This window comes from Coregonus lavaretus (assembly GCF_964263955.1).
Source record: "Coregonus lavaretus genome assembly, chromosome: 21".
Taxonomy (NCBI): Eukaryota; Metazoa; Chordata; class Actinopteri; order Salmoniformes; family Salmonidae; genus Coregonus; species Coregonus lavaretus.
The window spans coordinates 8148079-8167562 of record NC_140008.1 but is presented as its reverse complement, the minus strand read 5'-3'; the positions used below and the strand labels follow the sequence as shown (position 1 = coordinate 8167562).

Genomic DNA, 19484 nt, shown 5'->3' with positions numbered 1-19484 from the left:
TTGCTCTAACGCTAGTTGACATTGGCTCCCAAAACGACCTCTAACTTCCTTCATACTGGATGCAGAGACATTAAAATGGTATCCATGAGTTCATCTGACTCTGGGGAAGTAGGTAAAGGTGCTTCACTGCCTAAATCCCGAAGTATCTCTTTAAATTGAGTTTTTAAGTGATTGCAATGATTAATTTTTACATGTACATTTACATTTTAATCATTTAGCAGACGCTCTTATCCAGAGCGACTTTCAATTAATGCAAAATGTGAACCACTATTAAAAAAATGGTACAAAATAGTATTTTGTATTTTGAAAATAAAAATACATTGGAGTGTAGTTCAGCCTAGTGTGATTCAAATGACAAAATACTCAGAAGTAGTTAAAATACATATTTCACATAGATGTAACATAAGTACTAACCATCTCTGCCTACTACCCAACACTCTGTCACATTTCCTTATCAAATAAACCACACCCCCTCTACATACAGAGTACACTGTCAAGTAGGAAGCCACTTCCTGTCCTCTGGTGTAGTGTTCCATGAAACACAAAGTAATCTTTGACACTGCCATTGGTTAACCTATGGGAGAGAGCACCAAAATGGCAGAGAATCAGGACCTGTTCCATTGCTCCATCTGTCTGGATCCACTGAAGGATCCGGTGACTACTGCCTGTGGACACAGCTACTGTATGGGCTGTATTAAAGAAAGTTGGGATCAGGATCGTCTGAAAGGTGTCTACAGCTGTCCCCAGTGCAGACAGACCTTTACCCCAAGGCCTGTTCTGAAGAGAAACATCGTGCTGGCTGAAGTGGTGGAGAAACTGAAGAAGACAGGACTCCAGGCTGCTTCCCCTCCTGCTCTGTGCTATGGTGGACCTGGAGATGTGGCGTGTGATGTCTGCACTGGGACCAGAAAGCAGAAAGCCCTCATGTCCTGTCTGGCATGTCTGGCCTCTTACTGTGAGACTCACCTCCAACCTCACTATGAATCTCCTGCTTTCAAGAAGCACAAGCTGGTCAAAGCCACCGCACAACTACAGGAGAAGATCTGCTCTCATCATGACAAACTGCTGGAGGTTTACTGTCGTACCGATCAGCAGTGTATCTGTTATCTGTGTACAATGGATAAACATAAAGGCCATGATACAGTGTCAGCTGCAGCAGAGAGGACTGATAAACAGGTAAGACCAGAACAACTTGTTGGTGACTGTCTGATAAACAAAGAAATAAAGATACAGTAGGAACTAAGGCTATTTTAATATGAGATCATTCAAATGAAATCGATCCTCAGCAGAACAAATATGAACACAAACCTTGAGTATATTGAGTTTGCTCCAAATGTTTCACCATTTTCTAAAGTCAAACAACATTATCATTCTGAATGCCCTTTTATGAGTCCAAAGTTCAGCCTCAACCCCTTGATACATGTACGCCTACCATAAAAACTATAATCATTCACATAGCAACATAATAAAATAATAAAATAATTTCACACAATTTATATCATAGGTACACTTCAACTGTGAGAGACGGAATCTAAAACAAAAATCCAGAAAATCACATTGTATGATTTTTACGTAATTAATTTGCATTTTATTGCATGACATAAGTATTTGATCACCTACCAACCAGTAAGAATTCCGGCTCTCACAGACCTGTTCGTTTTTCTTTAAGAAGCCCTCCTGTTCTCCACTCATTACTTGTATTAACTGCACCTGTTTGAACTCGTTACCTGTATAAAAGACACCTGTCCAAACACTCAATCAAACAGACTCCAACCTCTCCACAATGGCCAAGACCAGAGAGCTGTGTAAGGACATCAGGGATAAAATTGTAGACCTGCACAAGGCTGGGATGGGCTACAGGACAATAGGCAAGCAGCTTGGTGAGAAGGCAACAACTGTTGGCGCAATTATTAGAAAATGGAAGAAGTTCAAGATGACGGTCAATCACCCTCAGTCTGGGGCTCCATGCAAGATCTCACCTCGTGGGGCATCAATGATCATGAGGAAGGTGAGGGATCAGCCCAGAACTACATGGCAGGACCTGGTCAATGACCTGAAGAGAGCTGGGACCACAGTCTCAAAGAAAACCATTAGTAACACACTACGCCGTCATGGATTAAAATCCTGCAGCGCACGCAAGGTCCCCCTGACAAAAATAGAGCTTTTTGGTCTAAACTCCACTCGCCGTGTTTGGAGGAAGAAGAAGGATGAGTACAACCCCAAGAACACCATCCCAACCGTGAAGCATGGAGGTGGAAACATCATTCTTTGGGGATGCTTTTCTGCAAAGGGGACAGGATGACTGCACCGTATTGAGGGGAGGATGGATGGGGCCATGTATCGCAAGATCTTGGCCAACAACCTCCTTCCCTCAGTAAGAGCATTGAAGATGGGTCGTGGCTGGGTCTTCCAGCATGACACCGACCCGAATCACACAGCCAGGGCAACTAAGGAGTGTCTCCGTAAGAAGCATCTCAAGGTCCTGGAGTGGCCTAGCCAGTCTCCAGACCGGAACCCAATAGAACATCTTTGGAGGGAGCTGAAAGTCCGTATTGCCCAGCGACAGCCCCGAAACCTGAAGGATCTGGAGAAGGTCTGTATGGAGGAGTGGGCCAAAATCCCTGCTGCAGTGTGTGCAAACCTGGTCAAGACCTACAGGAAACGTATGATCTCTGTAATTGCAAACAAAGGTTTCTGTACCAAATATTAAGTTCTGCTTTTCTGATGTATCAAATACTTATGTCATGCAATAAAATGCAAATTAATTACTTAAAAATCATACAATGTGATTTTCTGGATGAATTGTACCTATGATAAAAATTACAGACCTCTACATGCTTTGTAAGTAGGAAAACCTGCAAAATCGGCAGTGTATCAAATACTTGTTCTCCCCACTGTATGTCACATTACTATACTTTTGATCTACTGGACAAATAAAGCTTGATAGCTCATTGAAGAGTGATTCTCCGCAGAGGCAGCTGGGGATGAGTCAGCAGAAGGTCCAGCAGAGATTCCAGGAGAGAGAGAAGGAGCTGAAGGAGCTCCAACAGGCTGTAGAGTCTCTCAAGGTGAGTATTGTTGACCAGAGGAGACACACAATTTCACTTCTCTCCTCCAGTCAGAGAGAGGGAGAGAGACAGGCCTCTATCTAATCCCACTGACTGGAAACAGGACCCCTTTCAGAGAACACACGGCTTAATGTAACTGACGGGATATGAACCCGGGTCTACTGCGGGAGAAACCAACATCTTGGGGGTTCGATCCCCGGGACCACCCATACGTAAAAATGTGTGCACACATGACTGTAAGTCGCTTTGGATAAAAGCGTCTGCCAAGTGGCATATTATATATTATTATGTTACACAAGAGGAGATTCCCTACTGGGCCGACACTGATTTTAAAGTCACAAAAGGGGCTACCTCATCACATAACCATGAGTAACCATGAGTGACTCATGTCCGCTATACATTAACAGAGAGCTCTCTCTCTCTCACTCTCTCTCAATTCAATTAAATGGTCTTTATTGACATGGGAAACATATGTTACATTACCAAAGCAGGTTAAATAAATAATAAACGAAAGTGAAATAAATGATCAGAAATTAACAGTAAACGTTACACTCACAAACGTTTCAAAGTAATAGAGACATTTCAAATGTTATAATTTAAGTGAAAACAGAGTGAGCCGTGCGCCAGACTGAGCTCTGGAGGTGAAATGGAAATGAATGAGGGAGAGTTAAGTGAGGTAGAAGGTGTGGTGAAGAGCTCAGAACCCGAGCCTGGCATCAATGGACATGATAAAGAAGAATCTAGTGCAGTAGGAGATACATTGTTGTAGAAAGTGGATCCATACCTTTTGGCAGATCCATTTGTGGATTCAGGGTGGGTGGGAAAGGAGTTGGGTGCAGTTGAATCAGTGAAGGTAAGCTGTAGTGGACTTGTTAGATTTGTTTGTGTTTCTTCTGACCAGAGGGAGTGGGCGCTCCGTGTCACGCAACTTGGGTCAAGGTCTGTTTCTTGCTTTGCTCTTAGGAACAGGGCACCATTGAAATGAGTGTTTTCTGGGGTAATGTGAAGTGTGGAGGTGGAGCAATTGAAGATGAAGATTCCTGGTGTTTGTGATTCCCGCTGTTTGGTGCGACGCAGGCCTGGTGGTGAGCGTGGTGAAACAGAGGAGTCACTGTCAGCTCTTTTGAGTTTTGAGTCTTTACCCGATAAAGTCATTTTAGGATATATCAGTTATCCTGTTAGAGCTTTTGTGGCGAATCCACTGCTCTGTTTCAGGTGCAACGTTTATGGTAATGTTGCAGCAGTTTGTAGGAGGGAGATTCCAAGATGTGGGAAGTGTGCAGGAGGGCATGGGATAGAGGATTGTGTAGTTTCGGTGGATAAAGTTGTGTGTGTCAACTGTAGGGATGCCCATGTTGCTGGGGATCTAAAGTGTCCGGTGCGAGAGAGGCAGGTTGAGGTGGCTAGAGTCAGAGTAGTGCAGAAGGTGTCGTATGCTGAGACAGTGAAGGAAGTAGAGGAGGATGGGTCAAGGGTGAGAGATCCTGAGAGGAACCCTGTGAGTAGTAGATCTGTGCCAGCACAGAGGGATAGGCCAACGAGTGATATATGCTTTAGTAAAGTTAGCTTCTTAGCGTTCATAGCAATGTTTATTAACTGTACCGCAGAAATGGAACGTAAATCACAGAAAATATATGTTGTGGTCGAAAATCTGTAAGTTCGTAGGCATTGAATTGAGCGAATGCTGCGCAGGTTCACTGAGTTGTAAACTAAATGGATAGGTGTAGCTCATTGATTTATAGATCTGGCACAGTTGCTACCTCAGATAATGAGCCTAGCAAGTGTCGTGAATGAGGTATGTAGTACCCACAGAAGGCCACAGGGAGGAGCAAGAGAGCTATAAACCTATTCATTTTTTTTGCTTTAAATACCCTAGACCTAACAATCAATCAATCAAATGTGTTTATAAAGTCCTTTTTACATCAGCAGATGTCACAAAGTGCTATACAGACACTCTAACCCTACTTATAACCTATTTTCGCCTTAACTCTAACCCCTAACCCTAATTCTAGGGTAGGGTAGCCTAGAACACGTTTAGAAACTATTTTAGTAATAATTTTATGTTAGTAAATACCATTATAGTACTAACTAGCATTTATTGTTATTTTTTAAATAAAACCTATGTAACCTTTATTAGTCATTTTATTATATTTATTATTGCAAGGCAGAACACTTGATAAACAACACATTTGTTTTATTTTTTAAATGTGGTTTGAACTGGTTGTGACCTTGTAACCTCTATGTGAAAGTCCAGCAATTGGCATATCATAGGTGGGGCAGGTTTGAGACTGATCTCCGGAATTAATAAGAAAAATACACTTTATTTCTCAGCTGCCTCACCAATGTCTTTACGTGAATTAATAACTTTTAATTGCTAAATATTTCCAATAGATGGCTGCATAAAACCACAAAGCATCAGTTATAGGCTACAAGCATAAAATAGCATGCAACCAAAGACTATGTCCTATGATTTTCTAAAAAGGTCACTCATTACTTTACAGTTAGCTATATATCTCGTATTAGGCCTGTGTTGCTTTTGGGAGAGCAACAAAATATTAACTCTAGCAGGTATTGAACCCCGGCCAAATAATCCCTAGTCAGATGTGCTAACCTCAACCCTAATAAACATGCATTATGACATCATCTTAATATCTGATATATTCCAGCCCACCAATAAATCATGCAACCATCGCAGTTAGAAAATGTACCTCAACATGCCCCTCTCTTGTGCTAGAAGGCAGAGTGCTCGCTGCCGCTGACGGCACAAGCTTTTTGCGGGGCTTGTTGAGTTGGCTACTTGTTCGAGAAGGCAGAGTGGCTCTGTGCTGGTTGATGAATTTGACAATGAATGTACTAGAAAAATACATTTTTGTCGACCAGAGGTGACTGACTTAATGTTCACGCTTTTTGATAATCGGTATAGTAAAGAGGTATAATTTTTAAACATGAGCATAAAAACAGGTAATAATAAACATGTTTTCCTGTGAGGGGGAGTGGTGGTGTATCCAGGGAGAGAACTAAACTAATCTTCTGAAATGTCATTCGTGGTCTTATGCTGCCATCTATTGGAATTATTTAGCAACTGCAGTAGTGCTGAATAACATTTACATTACATTTTTGTCATTTAGCAGACGCTCTTATCCAGAGCGACTTACAGGAGCAATTAGGGTTAAGTGCCTTGCTCAAGGGCACATCGACAGATTTTTCACCTAGTCGGCTCGGGGATTAGAACCAGCCACCTTTCGGTTACTGGCACAATGCTCTTAACCACTAAGCTACCTGCCACCTATATCCTTACTAAGTGTATCCTTACTAAAGTAGTAATTACTCAAAATTGCTAAATATAAAACGTTCTAGTTCATTTGACATTTACAACCATAAAATAACAATTCATAGCATAACAAACAATGAAACTAACATAAACCAAAAACACCATACTTTTAGTTAATTATATAAAAACTAATATATATATTTAGATGGGTGACATTGTCTGCCAAAGTAATACCCCCTTAACATATAAACACAGACACTGGACACAGACACTGAAAATGAGCTTTTTTTTATATAAATCTGGTAGCTCTCAAAAGAGCCTTTGCTTTGCTGAGCAGTTAGTTTTCAGGAGTGTGCTGCCTGCCTGCCTTCAGAGGAGTCTGTCTGGGAATAATGTAAAGTTAATAAGTTATTGCCTCGCTTTCACAGAGGCCTGGTTTACATTCACATGTGAGTCATTTAGCAGATGCTCTTATTCAGAACGACTAGGGTTAAGTGCCTAAATCTGTCGATGTACAAGGGTACAGATTTCTCACCTAGTCGAACCAGCCACCTCGATTACTGCCCAACCACCTCGATTACTGCCCAACGCTCTTAACCGCTATATTAAGAGCGTCTGCTAAATGACTCACATGTAAATGTAAACTAAATGTAAACAATCCACAAAAAGGCAAAATGGTCGTAGATAAAGAGTAAACTGGTTAAATAAAAGACTGCTCTTAGAACTTTCAGACTGCCATTGTTTTGGGGAAATAGGGACATGTCTGTCTATTTCACCAATCATGTCAAATATATGTATTAATTTTAATGGTTTGAAGTTCTACATCATTTTAATCAAGATAACCAATTATTTCTAATGATGTAAGTTTGGGCAGCGTATTGCTGGTAGTTAAAACGTCAAAAAAACAACATGTACTCCTGGAACTCTGAGGTCGTCCCATTGTTTCCTTTAGGGGAAATATAGGTATGTCTCTTTATTTCACAAAATATCTCACAATGGTATATTTCAAGTCAGACTCCATTTTAATCAGGATAATCTCCTCTTTCTAATGACATCAGGTTGGGCAGTGTACTCTGCTGTCATCGATCGCTAGACCAGAAATAGTCAGACGTTTAAAAACAATCCTACTTCCTGGTAATGCAGACATTAGCACACTTGGCACCATTGAGGTGTGGATGTTTACTTTCTACACCAGTTCTTATTTATTACTTATTTTTTCTAAGAACAGATTGTAGTGGTGAAATAAAAAGGTAGACATTTGTTGGTGCCATTTAGGGAAAATGGAATTCTAAGGATCATTCCAGTCAGAAGAGGCTCAGTGATGGTTAGTTTCAATTCATTTGCTATGGCCTCAGGCTAGTGTTCCAGCTCAGCCAATGTTCTTTGGCCGTTTTACAGCCTTAAGTGAATTTTTACTTGTTCTATTGTCCAGCCTACTAGGACTCAGGAGGCAGAGGCTGGGTCTAGCTCTGCTACGGGGCAGGTTACTGGAGGGGGTACCAGGAGGGAGGATTGTAGAGCAGGGTCAAGTGGTGGTGCGCAGGCCGTGGAGAAAGCGGTGGTGGGAGGTTGCAGCTGGGCTACATGAGCTGAGGCAGGTTTCTGTAGTAACAGAGACTCCGGTGGGCGAAGGCTTGGTGGGCTCATCCCAGGAAATATTGCCTGTCATTGGGGAAGAGGCACTGATCAGGGGGGAAGTGCAGGGAGGCAGAGACTGGGGAGGAGGAGGACAGTACCTTGCCAATGGAGGAGGAGGAAGAGGGGGGAGGTGAGTCTGCGGGAGCGGAGGAGAAGGCGGTCTCGTTTTCAGACGGCTCATTGGATCCAGAGCTGAAAGCCAGTCAGGCTGAGGGCCCAGTATATACGGTGAGAGAACTTTCTAGGTTCCTGATGGAGACTAAAGGGGAAAAAGAAGGTTCTGCTGGAGTCTTGTTTGATTGATCCTGGAAGGTTTGTAAGGTCAGTACAACACGTGATGAAGAATGAGGGGTTTAGTGTCCTCTCACCCAGGAAGTGGTATAGGCTGAGAAAATGGGTCATGGGTTCTTAAGGGCATGTCTTCAGAATCTGCTTAAATTGATGTTTTTTTCTGGCATGGCGGCTTTATGGGCTTCTCTACTGGTTTCTGATTGTGGTGTTTTCCCTCACACCTCTTATGGAGATTTCACGGTTGACTGGGGGAATATGTAAACCAAAAACATTTAAACGTGATTTTTTTGTGCCATGGCACAAATCTTAGTGCAGGGGTAGCAAAAGAGGTGTGTAAGGGTAGGTTGTTAGTGGTTAGAGCCAAAATCAATGACCTTATCTTTGCTTTCATAAATGTGTATGTACCTAGTACAGGGCTCAGTTCTCTGTTTCACCAGGGGCCAGGCAGGTGTCCTGTTGGAAATTCCATGTAAAGCTTGTCCAAGATGTCACTTTTTGCTCAAGCTTCCAAGGCTTTTGGGAGAGGTGGGGACAGCAGAAGGGGGAGTAACTTCTGTTGTGGGGGAGAGGAGGGAGCCTGATGGGTGGGTAACTTCTGTTGTGGGGAGATGAGGCCGCGGCTGTGGAGTTGTACTCTGATTTATAGAGGGCATAACTCTGTGATCCTGGGTGTTCTCAGGTTCTGCTCAAAGACCTTTCCAAACTCTCTCTGTCACAGAGAAATCAAATTGACATTTCCCTGGCCTTTCACAAACTCTCAGCTGCCGTCTCTCAGACGGTCTGCCTCTGATTTTTTTTTTAAAGGTCTGGGAAATTATTGGACAGGACGTGTGTTGCGTGAGTGCGTCGGGGTGGGGGAGCTGTCGCTAAGCTGTAGACGGGAGGCTTTGACTCTCCTGCCCAAAAAAGGGGATTTGAGCGACATAAAGTACTGGAGGCCTGTGGCATTGCTCTGTGTGGACTATAAGATGGGCGGGTAACTGTGTATCAGGACACCTAATCACAGACAATCTGTTCATAATCAGGAGAAAGCCTTTGATAGGGTGGACCATGAATATCTGTTCAATGTGTAGTTTTGGTTGTGGGGAGAATTTTGTGGCCTGTGTTCAAATGTTGTACGCTGGGGCTTCATGGATGGTCAAGGTGTGGGGAGGGCTCAGTAGGCCAGTCTGGGTAGGGAGGGGCATTCACCAGGGACAGTTCCATCATTCTGACTCAAAGCGGTGCAAAGGCTACTGTACCGTACGGAGGTGGGCTGGAGGGAACCAGCATGTGCTCTGTTGAGGAAGGCTGGTGGTTTGGGGCTGGTTCAGCAGCTCTTCATCATGCGGCCGGAGAGACTCAATACAGCAGGGGTCTCTGATTTCTATGCTGCAGTACTGAGGGCCTGGCAGCTGCTGAGGCCCACACGAGAGTGGGGTGTGGTGCCTGGGCCATGGGTATGGGAGGAGCCCATCTTCCACAAACCACTGATCCCTTTGAGGTCCGCTCATTCAGCCACCCTGCAGGGACCTTTAATGGCAGCAGGCATCAAGAGACTCAGCTGGTAAAGCACGGTGCTTGTAGCGCCAAGGTAGTGGGTTCGATCCCCGGGACCACCCGTACACAAAAATGTATGCACGCATGACTGTAAGTCGCTTTGGATAAAAGCGTCTGCTAAATGGCATATTATTATTATTACTAGCAGACCTGCGGCTGCCGGGGGGTGGAAAACCCCCCAAGAGTCGGCACAGCAGGCGGGACAAACGTCTCTTAGGCTGCTGGAGGCTCTGCCTGACCCAGTGAGGAGGGGACTGGAGCAGCCTGAGGAGGGGCCACCACCGTTTCCACCACTGCAAGTGACAGCAGAGACTGGGGACTGGCAGGAGAGTCCGGAGGACTTACTGACTTTTAACACTCTGAGCCAGGTAGTGGCAGTGCTGGGAACACTGGCTGCAGTAACTCATGGGGAGGGGGTCACACTCGGACAATCAGAGAGGGGGTTTATCATTGTGGCCCAGGTGGCACAAAATAATCAAAGGTCTGACCGCACAGAGATGCTTGGGAAAATGGTTACAACAGGGGATCATAGTGTTTGTGTCTCAGGTGAAGAGGGTGGATCTGATCTCCATCACCTAGGACTTGACATAGATTAAGTAGATTAATCAAATCTCACATTGTTATCAAATTCTGCTCAATCTGCATGCTTTCTCAATCAGCTTTAACTGTATGTGCACTCGTAAATCAAGTTATTTCTCGAGTTGGGCTCTGGGATTTAACAGCCGTTGAGTATCTGATTTTATGGTGGATTGTGGAGGAGAGGGGTTGAGTGTGTTGGAGTATGTGAATATGTGCGTGTGTGCTTGTCTGGCATCTGTTGTGGGGGGGTGGGGATGTTGGGGGGGAGGGGGGGTATGGGATGGACCACGGGAATTATTTGCTAGGATAATAATTGCTTGTCAATGAATTAAATGTAATACAATGGCAATCCGGGTTATATGTTAGAATCCTACGTGTGAACTGCCAACATTATTACGCATATTAATTGATAATGATGGAAAATAGGATATGCATATATTTTTTAAAATAGTTATATAGATATATATATAGAGAGAGGTGAAAGCATTGGAAATGCTTTTGGCGGTTAATCTGCTTCTGTTTTGTGGGTGGCACTGTGTGCTGTTTTCGATGGATGGGTCCTGGCCCCTCGGGGCCTTAGGGATCCGGAGGGACGTGGGTGGGATGCTGATCACTGGCATGACGGCTCAACTTGGGATGGGGAGGGGCTTTAGCGGGGGAATTAGAGGAGAACAATTGAAGGGTTACTCCGTAGCAATGCAAATATCACGGTACAGTTATATGGACACTCAATCATTACGGTATTTTTTATTGGTAAATTTACAAACATATATGATGATAAATAGACTTGAAACTTGTATCTCATTATGGTGTATTTATTAAGTATAGCCAGTTATAATTGTAATGGCTTAGCTGATAATAACAAAAGAAGAACAATATTTACATGGCTCAAAGAGAAGGAATATAATATCTATTGTATACAGGAAACTCATTCAACAATTCGAGATGAAGTAGCGTGGAAAAAAGAATGGGGGGGGGGGGAAATATACTTCTCCCACGGGCAAAGAAATTCAAAAGGGGTGATGATATTAATTAACAGTAATTTCGATCCGAATGTGCAAATTGTCAAAATAGATACGCAAGGTAGATGGATTATTTTAAATATGTTATTGGACCATAAACAGATATGGCTCATTAACCTTTACGGACCAAATAATGATCATCCACAATTCTTTGACAATATATATAATAAATTATCAAGCCTGCAAGCAATTCAAGACAATGTTATTATGGTGGGGGATTATAATACTGTTTTAAATAGCTCAATGGACCGTAAAGGAAATCACACCACAAACAATCACCCACAGGCTCTTAAGGAAATTGTGAATGTCATGGATACATTAGAACTAGTAGATATATGGAGGCTTAAATATACTGATCTAGTGAGATATACATGGCGGAGACTGAATCTAGCTAGTCGTCTTGACTTCTTTCTTATCTCATTCTCGTTGGCACCAAAAGTTAAAAAAAGTGTTGATAGGGGACAGAATGCGGTCGGACCATCATATAATAGGCATATACATTACTCGTACTGAATTTCCACGTGGGCAAGGATATTGGAAATTTAATCAAAGCCTATTGGATGATAATTTATTTATAATTAGAACAAAGGAATTTATAACTGACTTTTTCCAACATAACATAGGTACAGCGAATCCCCTTATTGTGTGGGACACCTTTAAATGTGCCTTTATAGGCCATGCAATTCAGTACTCATCTCGAAAACAAAAGCAATTTAGGTCAAAAGAGTTTATACTAAGAAAGGAAATAGAAAGTCTAACAGAACAGATAGATGGCAATAAAAACTGTAACATAGAGGCTCAGAATAAATTAGAGGAAAAACAAAAAGAAATGGAGAAACTTATTCAAGAAAGATCAAGTGTAATATATTATAAAAAATAAAGCAAACTGGATGGAATATGGGGAAAAATGCACAAAATTATTTTTTAATCTTCAACGTAGGAATGCTACCAAAAAGAACTTAATGAAACTGGTTACAATTGACGGAGTCACCCATAATTCACCAAATGATATTTTGAAGGAAGAAACAAAGTACTTTAAGCATATGTTTTCTTTTCAGTCGCCTCCATCTCCTCTAACTGAAGCTAATTGTAGAGATTTTTTTTCTATTGATATGTCACGGATTCTGCCGAGGCTGCTCCTCCTCCTTGCTCTGGCAGGCTTCGGCGTTCGTCGTCCCTGGAGTACTAGCTACCACCGTTGGATGTTTTGATGTTTGTTTGGTTTGGTCTGTCTGTTGCACCTGTGTCCGTTTGTGTCTAATTATGGGTCCTATAAGTTTTCTGCTTTGTGTATGTGAGTTTGTGTGTTGTTGTCCGCCTGTCCGTTGATGTCAGAGTTTTGTGCTCATTTAGTTAGTGTTTTACGCACTGCTTGCGTAATCTCTCGCCTCCAGTGTTTGAGGCCCGTTTATTTTTGCATTGTATATTTGACTAGTAAAGTCTGTTTGACTGAGCTTCTGTGTCCTGCGCTTGACTCCGACTCCGCATCCACATCAGCCCCATTGACATGATAATGTCAAATTAACAGCCACACAGAAAGACTCATGTGAAGGTGAAATTACAGAGGAGGAACTTCTGGATGCAATTAAAGACCAGTCGAGGTATACCAAACCTTTTTTGATATACTAAGAGGACCGTTATTAGCATGTTTTAAACACTCCTATGTAAATGGTAGATTATCTGACACTCAAGATGAAGGTCTGATCTCATTATTACTGAAACAGGATACAAGTGGAAAATATAAAGATCCAGTCCATTTACAAAATTGGAGGCCCCTTACACTTCAGTGTTGTGATGCAAAAATCCTAGCAAAATGTATAGCACATAGAATTAAAAAGGTATTGTCGGATATTATTCATTCTAATCAGACAGGTTTTTTACATGGAAGATACATTGGAGATAATATAAGGCAAGTATTGGAAACAATATACCACTATGGAAAATATGGGAAACCAGGCCTGCTATTCATAGCAGACTTCGAAAAGGCATTTGATAAAGTTCGACTGGGGTTTATATATAAATGCCTGGAGCATTTCAATTTTGGAGAATCTCTTATAAAATGGGTCAAACTCATGTATAGTAACCCAAGGTGTAAAATAGTAAATAATGGCTATTTCTCAGAAAGTTTTAAACTGTCAAGAGGAGTGAAACAAGGTTGTCCACTATCGGCATATCTATTTATTGTGGCCATCGAGATGTTAGCTATTAAAATCAGATCCAATAATAATATCAGAGGATTAGAAATACAGGGCTTAAAAACAAAGGTGTCATTGTACGCTGATGATTCATGTTTTCTTTTCAACTAGAATCCCTCCACAGCCTCATAGAGGATCTAGATACATTTTCTAACCTCTCTGGATTACAACCAAATTATGACAAATGTACTATATTACGTATTGGATTACTAAAAAATACAGTTTTTACATTACCATGTAGTTTACCAATAAAATGGTCTGATGGTGATGTGGATATACTCGGAATACATATCCCAAAGGAAATAAATGATCTCACTTCAATACATTTTAATAGAAAGTTAGCAAAAATAGATAAGATCTTACTACCATGGAAAGGAAAATACCTGTCAATTTGTGGAAAAATCACCCTGATTAACTCTTTAGTATTATCCCAGTTTACCTATTTGCTTATGGTCGGTTTTTTAAATTATATGAGAAAAAATATTCAATTTTATTTGGAACGGCAAGCCAGACAAAATTAAAAGGGCATATTTATATAATGAATATGAATTCGGAGGACAGAAATTATTAAATATTACAGCATTAGACCTATCACTAAAAGCTTCAGTCATACAAAAGTTATACTTAAATCCGAACTGGTTCTCAAGCAAATTAGTAAGATTGTCTCACCCAATGTTCAAGAAAGGCCTTTTTCCCTTTATTCAGATTGCAACAACTCATTTGCAGTTATTTGAAAAGGAAATCATCTCCCAAATATCACTATTTCTAAAACAAGCCATAGAAAGTTGGCTGCAATTTCAATTTAATCCTCCAGAAACGACAGAACAAATAATGCAACAAATATTGTGGTTAAATTCAAATATACTATTTGACAAAAAAACTTGGAATGGCTAAAGGATTGCAATATTTACCTGGAGCTAACCTTGCAAAAGCATTACTGGGTGATCTGAAAAGTCATAGTCAATCAATCAATAATATAATAATACTTTTAGCAATTTTTTTTATTTTTAATTCACAATCTGTAGAAGCAATGAGAATAGAAAGGTTCAGAACTTTTGTAAAACATCACAGTATGGTTGAAATATATATGGCAAATAGAAATCCTATATGGATGGTGTTAAGAGATAGATGGGAGGTATTGAATAGAGTTGAAGGATGGGACTACTAACAAATAACAACAAATAATAACAAAGATAGCTAATAATGTAAGCATACTGTGTCCATAATAAGTATATAGGTTGTATGTTGGGAGCTTTTGGGAAAGAGCACAGTTAGAAAGATATGGCATATAGAAGCAAACCGGATGGACATCATGAAAATGATCGGAGAGGTTGAGAGTAGAAGAAGTTCAGGAGCAAAAAAAAATAATAATATATATATATATATATATATATATATATATATATATATATATATATATATATATATACAGTGGGGAAAAAAAGTATTTAGTCAGCCACCAATTGTGCAAGTTCTCCCACTTAAAAAGATGAGAGATGCCTGTAATTTTCTTTATAGGTACACGTCAACTATGACAGACAAAATGAGGAAAAAAAATCCAGAAAATCACATTGTAGGATTTTTAATGAATTTATTTGCAAATTATGGTGGAAAATAAGTATTTGGTCAATAACAAAAGTTTCTCAATACTTTGTTATATACCCTTTGTTGGCAATGACACAGGTCAAACGTTTTCTGTAAGTCTTCACAAGGTTTTCACACACTGTTGCTGGTATTTTGGCCCATTCCTCCATGCAGATCTCCTCTAGAGCAGTGATGTTTTGGGGCTGTCGCTGGGCAACACGGACTTTCAACTCCCTCCAAAGATTTTCTATGGGGTTGAGATCTGGAGACTGGCTAGGCCACTCCAGGACCTTGAAATGCTTCTTACGAAGCCACTCCTTCGTTGCCCGGGCGGTGTGTTTGGGATCATTGTCATGCTGAAAGACCGAGCCACGTTTCATCTTCAATGCCCTTGCTGATGGAAGGAGGTTTTCACTCAAAATCTCACGATACATGGCCCCATTCATTCTTTCCTTTACACGGATCAGTCGTCCTGGTCCCTTTGCAGAAAAACAGCCCCAAAGCATGATGTTTCCACCCCCATGCTTCCCAGTAGGTATGGTGTTCTTTGGATGCAACTCAGCATTCTTTGTCCTCCAAACACGACGAGTTGAGTTTTTACCAAAAAGTTATATTTTGGTTTCATCTGACCATTTGACATTCTCCCAATCCTCTTCTGGATCATCCAAATGCATTCTAGCAAACTTCAGATGGGCCTGGACATGTACTGGCTTAAGCAGGGGGACACGTCTTGCACTGCAGGATTTGAGTCCCTGGCGGCGTAGTGTGTTACTGATGGTAGGCTTTGTTACTTTGGTCCCAGCTCTCTGCAGGTCATTCACTAGGTCCCCCCGTGTGGTTCTGGGATTTTTGCTCACCGTTCTTGTGATCATTTTGACCCCACGGGGTGAGATCTTGCGTGGAGCCCCAGATCGAGGGAGATTATCAGTGGTCTTGTATGTCTTCCATTTCCTAATAATTGCTCCCACAGTTGATTTCTTCAAACCAAGCTGCTTACCTATTGCAGATTCAGTCTTCCCAGCCTGGTGCAGGTCTACAATTTTGTTTCTGGTGTCCTTTGACAGCTATTTGGTCTTGGCCATAGTGGAGTTTGGAGTGTGACTGTTTGAGGTTGTGGACAGGTGTCTTTTATACTGATAACAAGTTCAAACAGGTGCCATTAATACATGTAACTAGTGGAGGACAGAGGAGCCTCTTAAAGAAGAAGTTACAGGTCTGTGAGAGCCAGAAATCTTGCTTGTTTGTAGGTGACCAAATACTTATTTTCCACCATAATTTGCAAATAAATTCATTAAAAATCCTACAATGTGATTTTCTGGAGAAAAAAAAATCTCAATTTGTCTGTCTTAGTTGACGTGTACCTATGATGAAAATTACAGGCCTCTCTCATCTTTTTAAGTGGGAGAACTTGCACCATTGGTGGCTGACTAAATACTTTTTTTCCCCACTGTATATATATATATATATAATAGAATTATTATAAAATTAACTCTGTCCATAAGGTGTAGATAGTAAGTATAGACCGGAAGTAGAGGCCTGGGCATTGTTGTTCACTAATTTACTCCAAGTAGGGAAAGGATGGCGGGGTTGAAAAGTAATAAAGGGGAGTATATACATAAAAAACATGGGGGATTGGAAGTGATTACATTGACAGACAATTACATTGATAGAAGATACAATCTATCTGCAATATTAAGCTGATCCACCCCCCCCAAAAAAAAAAAATTAAACAAATGAAAAAACACTCTGAGCCTGGGGGAGTTTGAGGAGGTGGGGGGTAAGGTGCTGTACACCCTCAGTGTCAAGGTTAGACACATCAGGAGCTTAGCGGGAGTGAAGGGGCATCAGTGGCAGGGGGTTGTGGGGGCTGAGAGCATGGCAGGGTATAGGTGGAGGGTGCTCTATAAGCTCCCAGTGCTGGAAAGGTCAGGGGTCCTCCAGTGGAGGGTATTACATGGAGCCCTGGACACCAATAGCTGGTTGGCTCGGGTTGACCTGGGAGTTGGGGAGGGGTGTCCGTTTTCTGCAATGACAGACTGTTCATCATGTTTTTTCTGTGTTGCCAGGGTAATGCCATTACTGTTGACGCCTTAGGGTTTAGTTTTGAGTTGAACAAAATGATCAACAGTGTGGAGATGTTTCAGGAGGTATGGGGGCTCAGGGGGGCTGTCTGTACGGCTGGAGAGGAGGGGTTGGATGTACGGTTGTAATGTGGTGCTGGATGGTGTATTGTACTGTGGTGTTGGGTACTGTATAATGTGATTGTGTGGAGGTTGTGGTGGCACGCAATGTGTTTTTAGGAGGGGGTGGTGTTAGTGTAATGAGGATGGCTCATTAAAGTAAGACAAGTCAGTCTCTCTCTCTCTCTCTTAACAGCGCTCTGCACAGGCAGCAGTGGAGGACAGTGATAAGATCTTTACCGAGCTGATCCGCTCCATTGACAGAAAGCGCTCTGAGGTGAAGGAGCTGATCAGAGCCCAAGAGAAGGCTCAAGTGAGTCAAGCTGAAGGACTCCTGGAGCAACTGAAGCAAGAGATAGCTGAGCTGAGGAAGAGAAGCACTGAGCTGGAGCAGCTCTCACACACAGAGGATCACATCCATTTCCTCCAGGTAAATAAACTGCCTTGATACATGTGATATGAAATTAAAACTCTCAATCAATTGGTTCTGCTCTCTCTCTCTCTCTCTCTCTCTCTCTCTCTCTCTCTCTACCTCCAGAGTTATCAGTCTCTCTCCAGTACCAGTGTATCTTCAGACTTACCCAGCATCGTTGTCCGTCCTCTTCAGTACTTTGGAGATGTGAGTAAGACTGTGTCTGAACTGAGAGAGAAACTAGAAGACTTCCTTAAAGGAGAATGGACCAAGATCTCCACTACAGGTGTGTTGAAAATAATAAGAACATCAACTTTAGACCATTGAAAGTTCCCTACTAGTCATATACATGTGGATTATGGTATGATGATAACATTCCCTCTCTCTGTGAATGTGTTTGTGTGTCTGTAGTGAATATAGTGGATGTTGTACTGCCTCCAGAGCCCAAGACCAGAGAACAGTTCTTACAATGTGAGTCTCTTTATTCTGAAGTAACTAACAGTTTCTTTCTACTGACACCCCTAACAATCCCTCTAGAAATATATAGCAATAGTAGATCTAATCAAAGACTGGGTATCTATCTGACTCCTCATATTTCTCTGATTTGATCTCTGCTGTGCTCTAATCAAAGACAGGGTAGATACAGTATCTGACTTAACTTATTGTTCTAACTCCCCTCATTGGTCTCTGCTCTTCTCTTCTCCCAGATTCCTGTCAGCTCACACTGGACCCAAACACAGCACACACACTCCTCTCTCTGTCTAAAGGAAACAGAAAGGTGACACGTACAGGCCAAGTCCAACCATATCCTGACCACCCAGACAGATTCACAAACATCTACCAGGTTCTGTGTAGAGAGGGTCTGTTTGGACGCAGTTACTGGGAGGTGGAGTGGAGTGGGCGGTGTGTTGATACAGCAGTCTCATATAAAGACATCAGCAGAACAGATAGAGGTAATGCATTTGGTGCGTTTGGAGAGAATAACAAGTCCTGGAGTTTAAAGTGCTCTAGAGGTGGTTATTGGTTCAGACACAATCATATTGTGACTAAAGTATCAGGCCCTCAGTCCTCCAGAGTAGGAGTGTACCTGGATCACAAGGCAGGTACTCTGTCCTTCTACAGTGTCTCTGATACAATGACCCTCCTCCACAGAGTCCAGACCACATTCACTCAGCCCCTCTATCCTGGGTTTTATCTCTATAATTGTTCTGCTGAGTTGGTTAAACTGTAGTAGGGTCCACATAGATACTAGTCATGCTGGTGTAGTCTATAGCTGAGCTGGTTAAACTGTAGTAGGGTCCACATAGATATTAGTCATGCTGATGTAGTCTATAGCTGAGCTAGTTAAACTGTAGTAGGGTCCACATAGATACTAGTCATGCTGGTGGTGATGGTCTCCAGATGTGATGATTAATTTTTCTGTACAATTATTTTTGTCTGACTGATTTAGTCTTCAGAGTTTAATTAAAACTTAATAACGTATTTTTATCAAATGCAATGTTTTAGTATTCTACATTTACATTAATCATGATGTTTGCTGTTAACGTATGTTGGTTTTCATTCAGAACCATTGAAATGTTTTCTCAATTGGTTCTCTGTCTCAATGTCATTTTCCTCAGTGTCGTATATGAAGATTATGACTTTGTTAATGTTTTTTAAGTGGAACTGAAGGGATGTTTATTTAGTGTCAGAGGGAATGTTTTAG

General features: G+C 41.7%; 1 protein-coding gene across 1 annotated transcript; it reads left to right on the top strand.

Annotated features, from left to right (window-relative positions):
• Window positions 1-594: 594 nt before the first annotated feature.
• Window positions 595-19010, top strand: LOC311149216 (E3 ubiquitin-protein ligase TRIM16-like; the record flags this gene model as incomplete). Its single annotated transcript, XM_084186298.1, has 6 exons — window positions 595-1176; window positions 2973-3068; window positions 17564-17797; window positions 17906-18065; window positions 18191-18250; window positions 18487-19010. 6 exons carry the CDS (start codon window positions 595-597, stop codon window positions 19008-19010), a joined length of 1656 nt encoding a protein of 551 aa, XP_084042424.1.
• Between the last annotated feature and the right edge of the window lie 474 nt (window positions 19011-19484).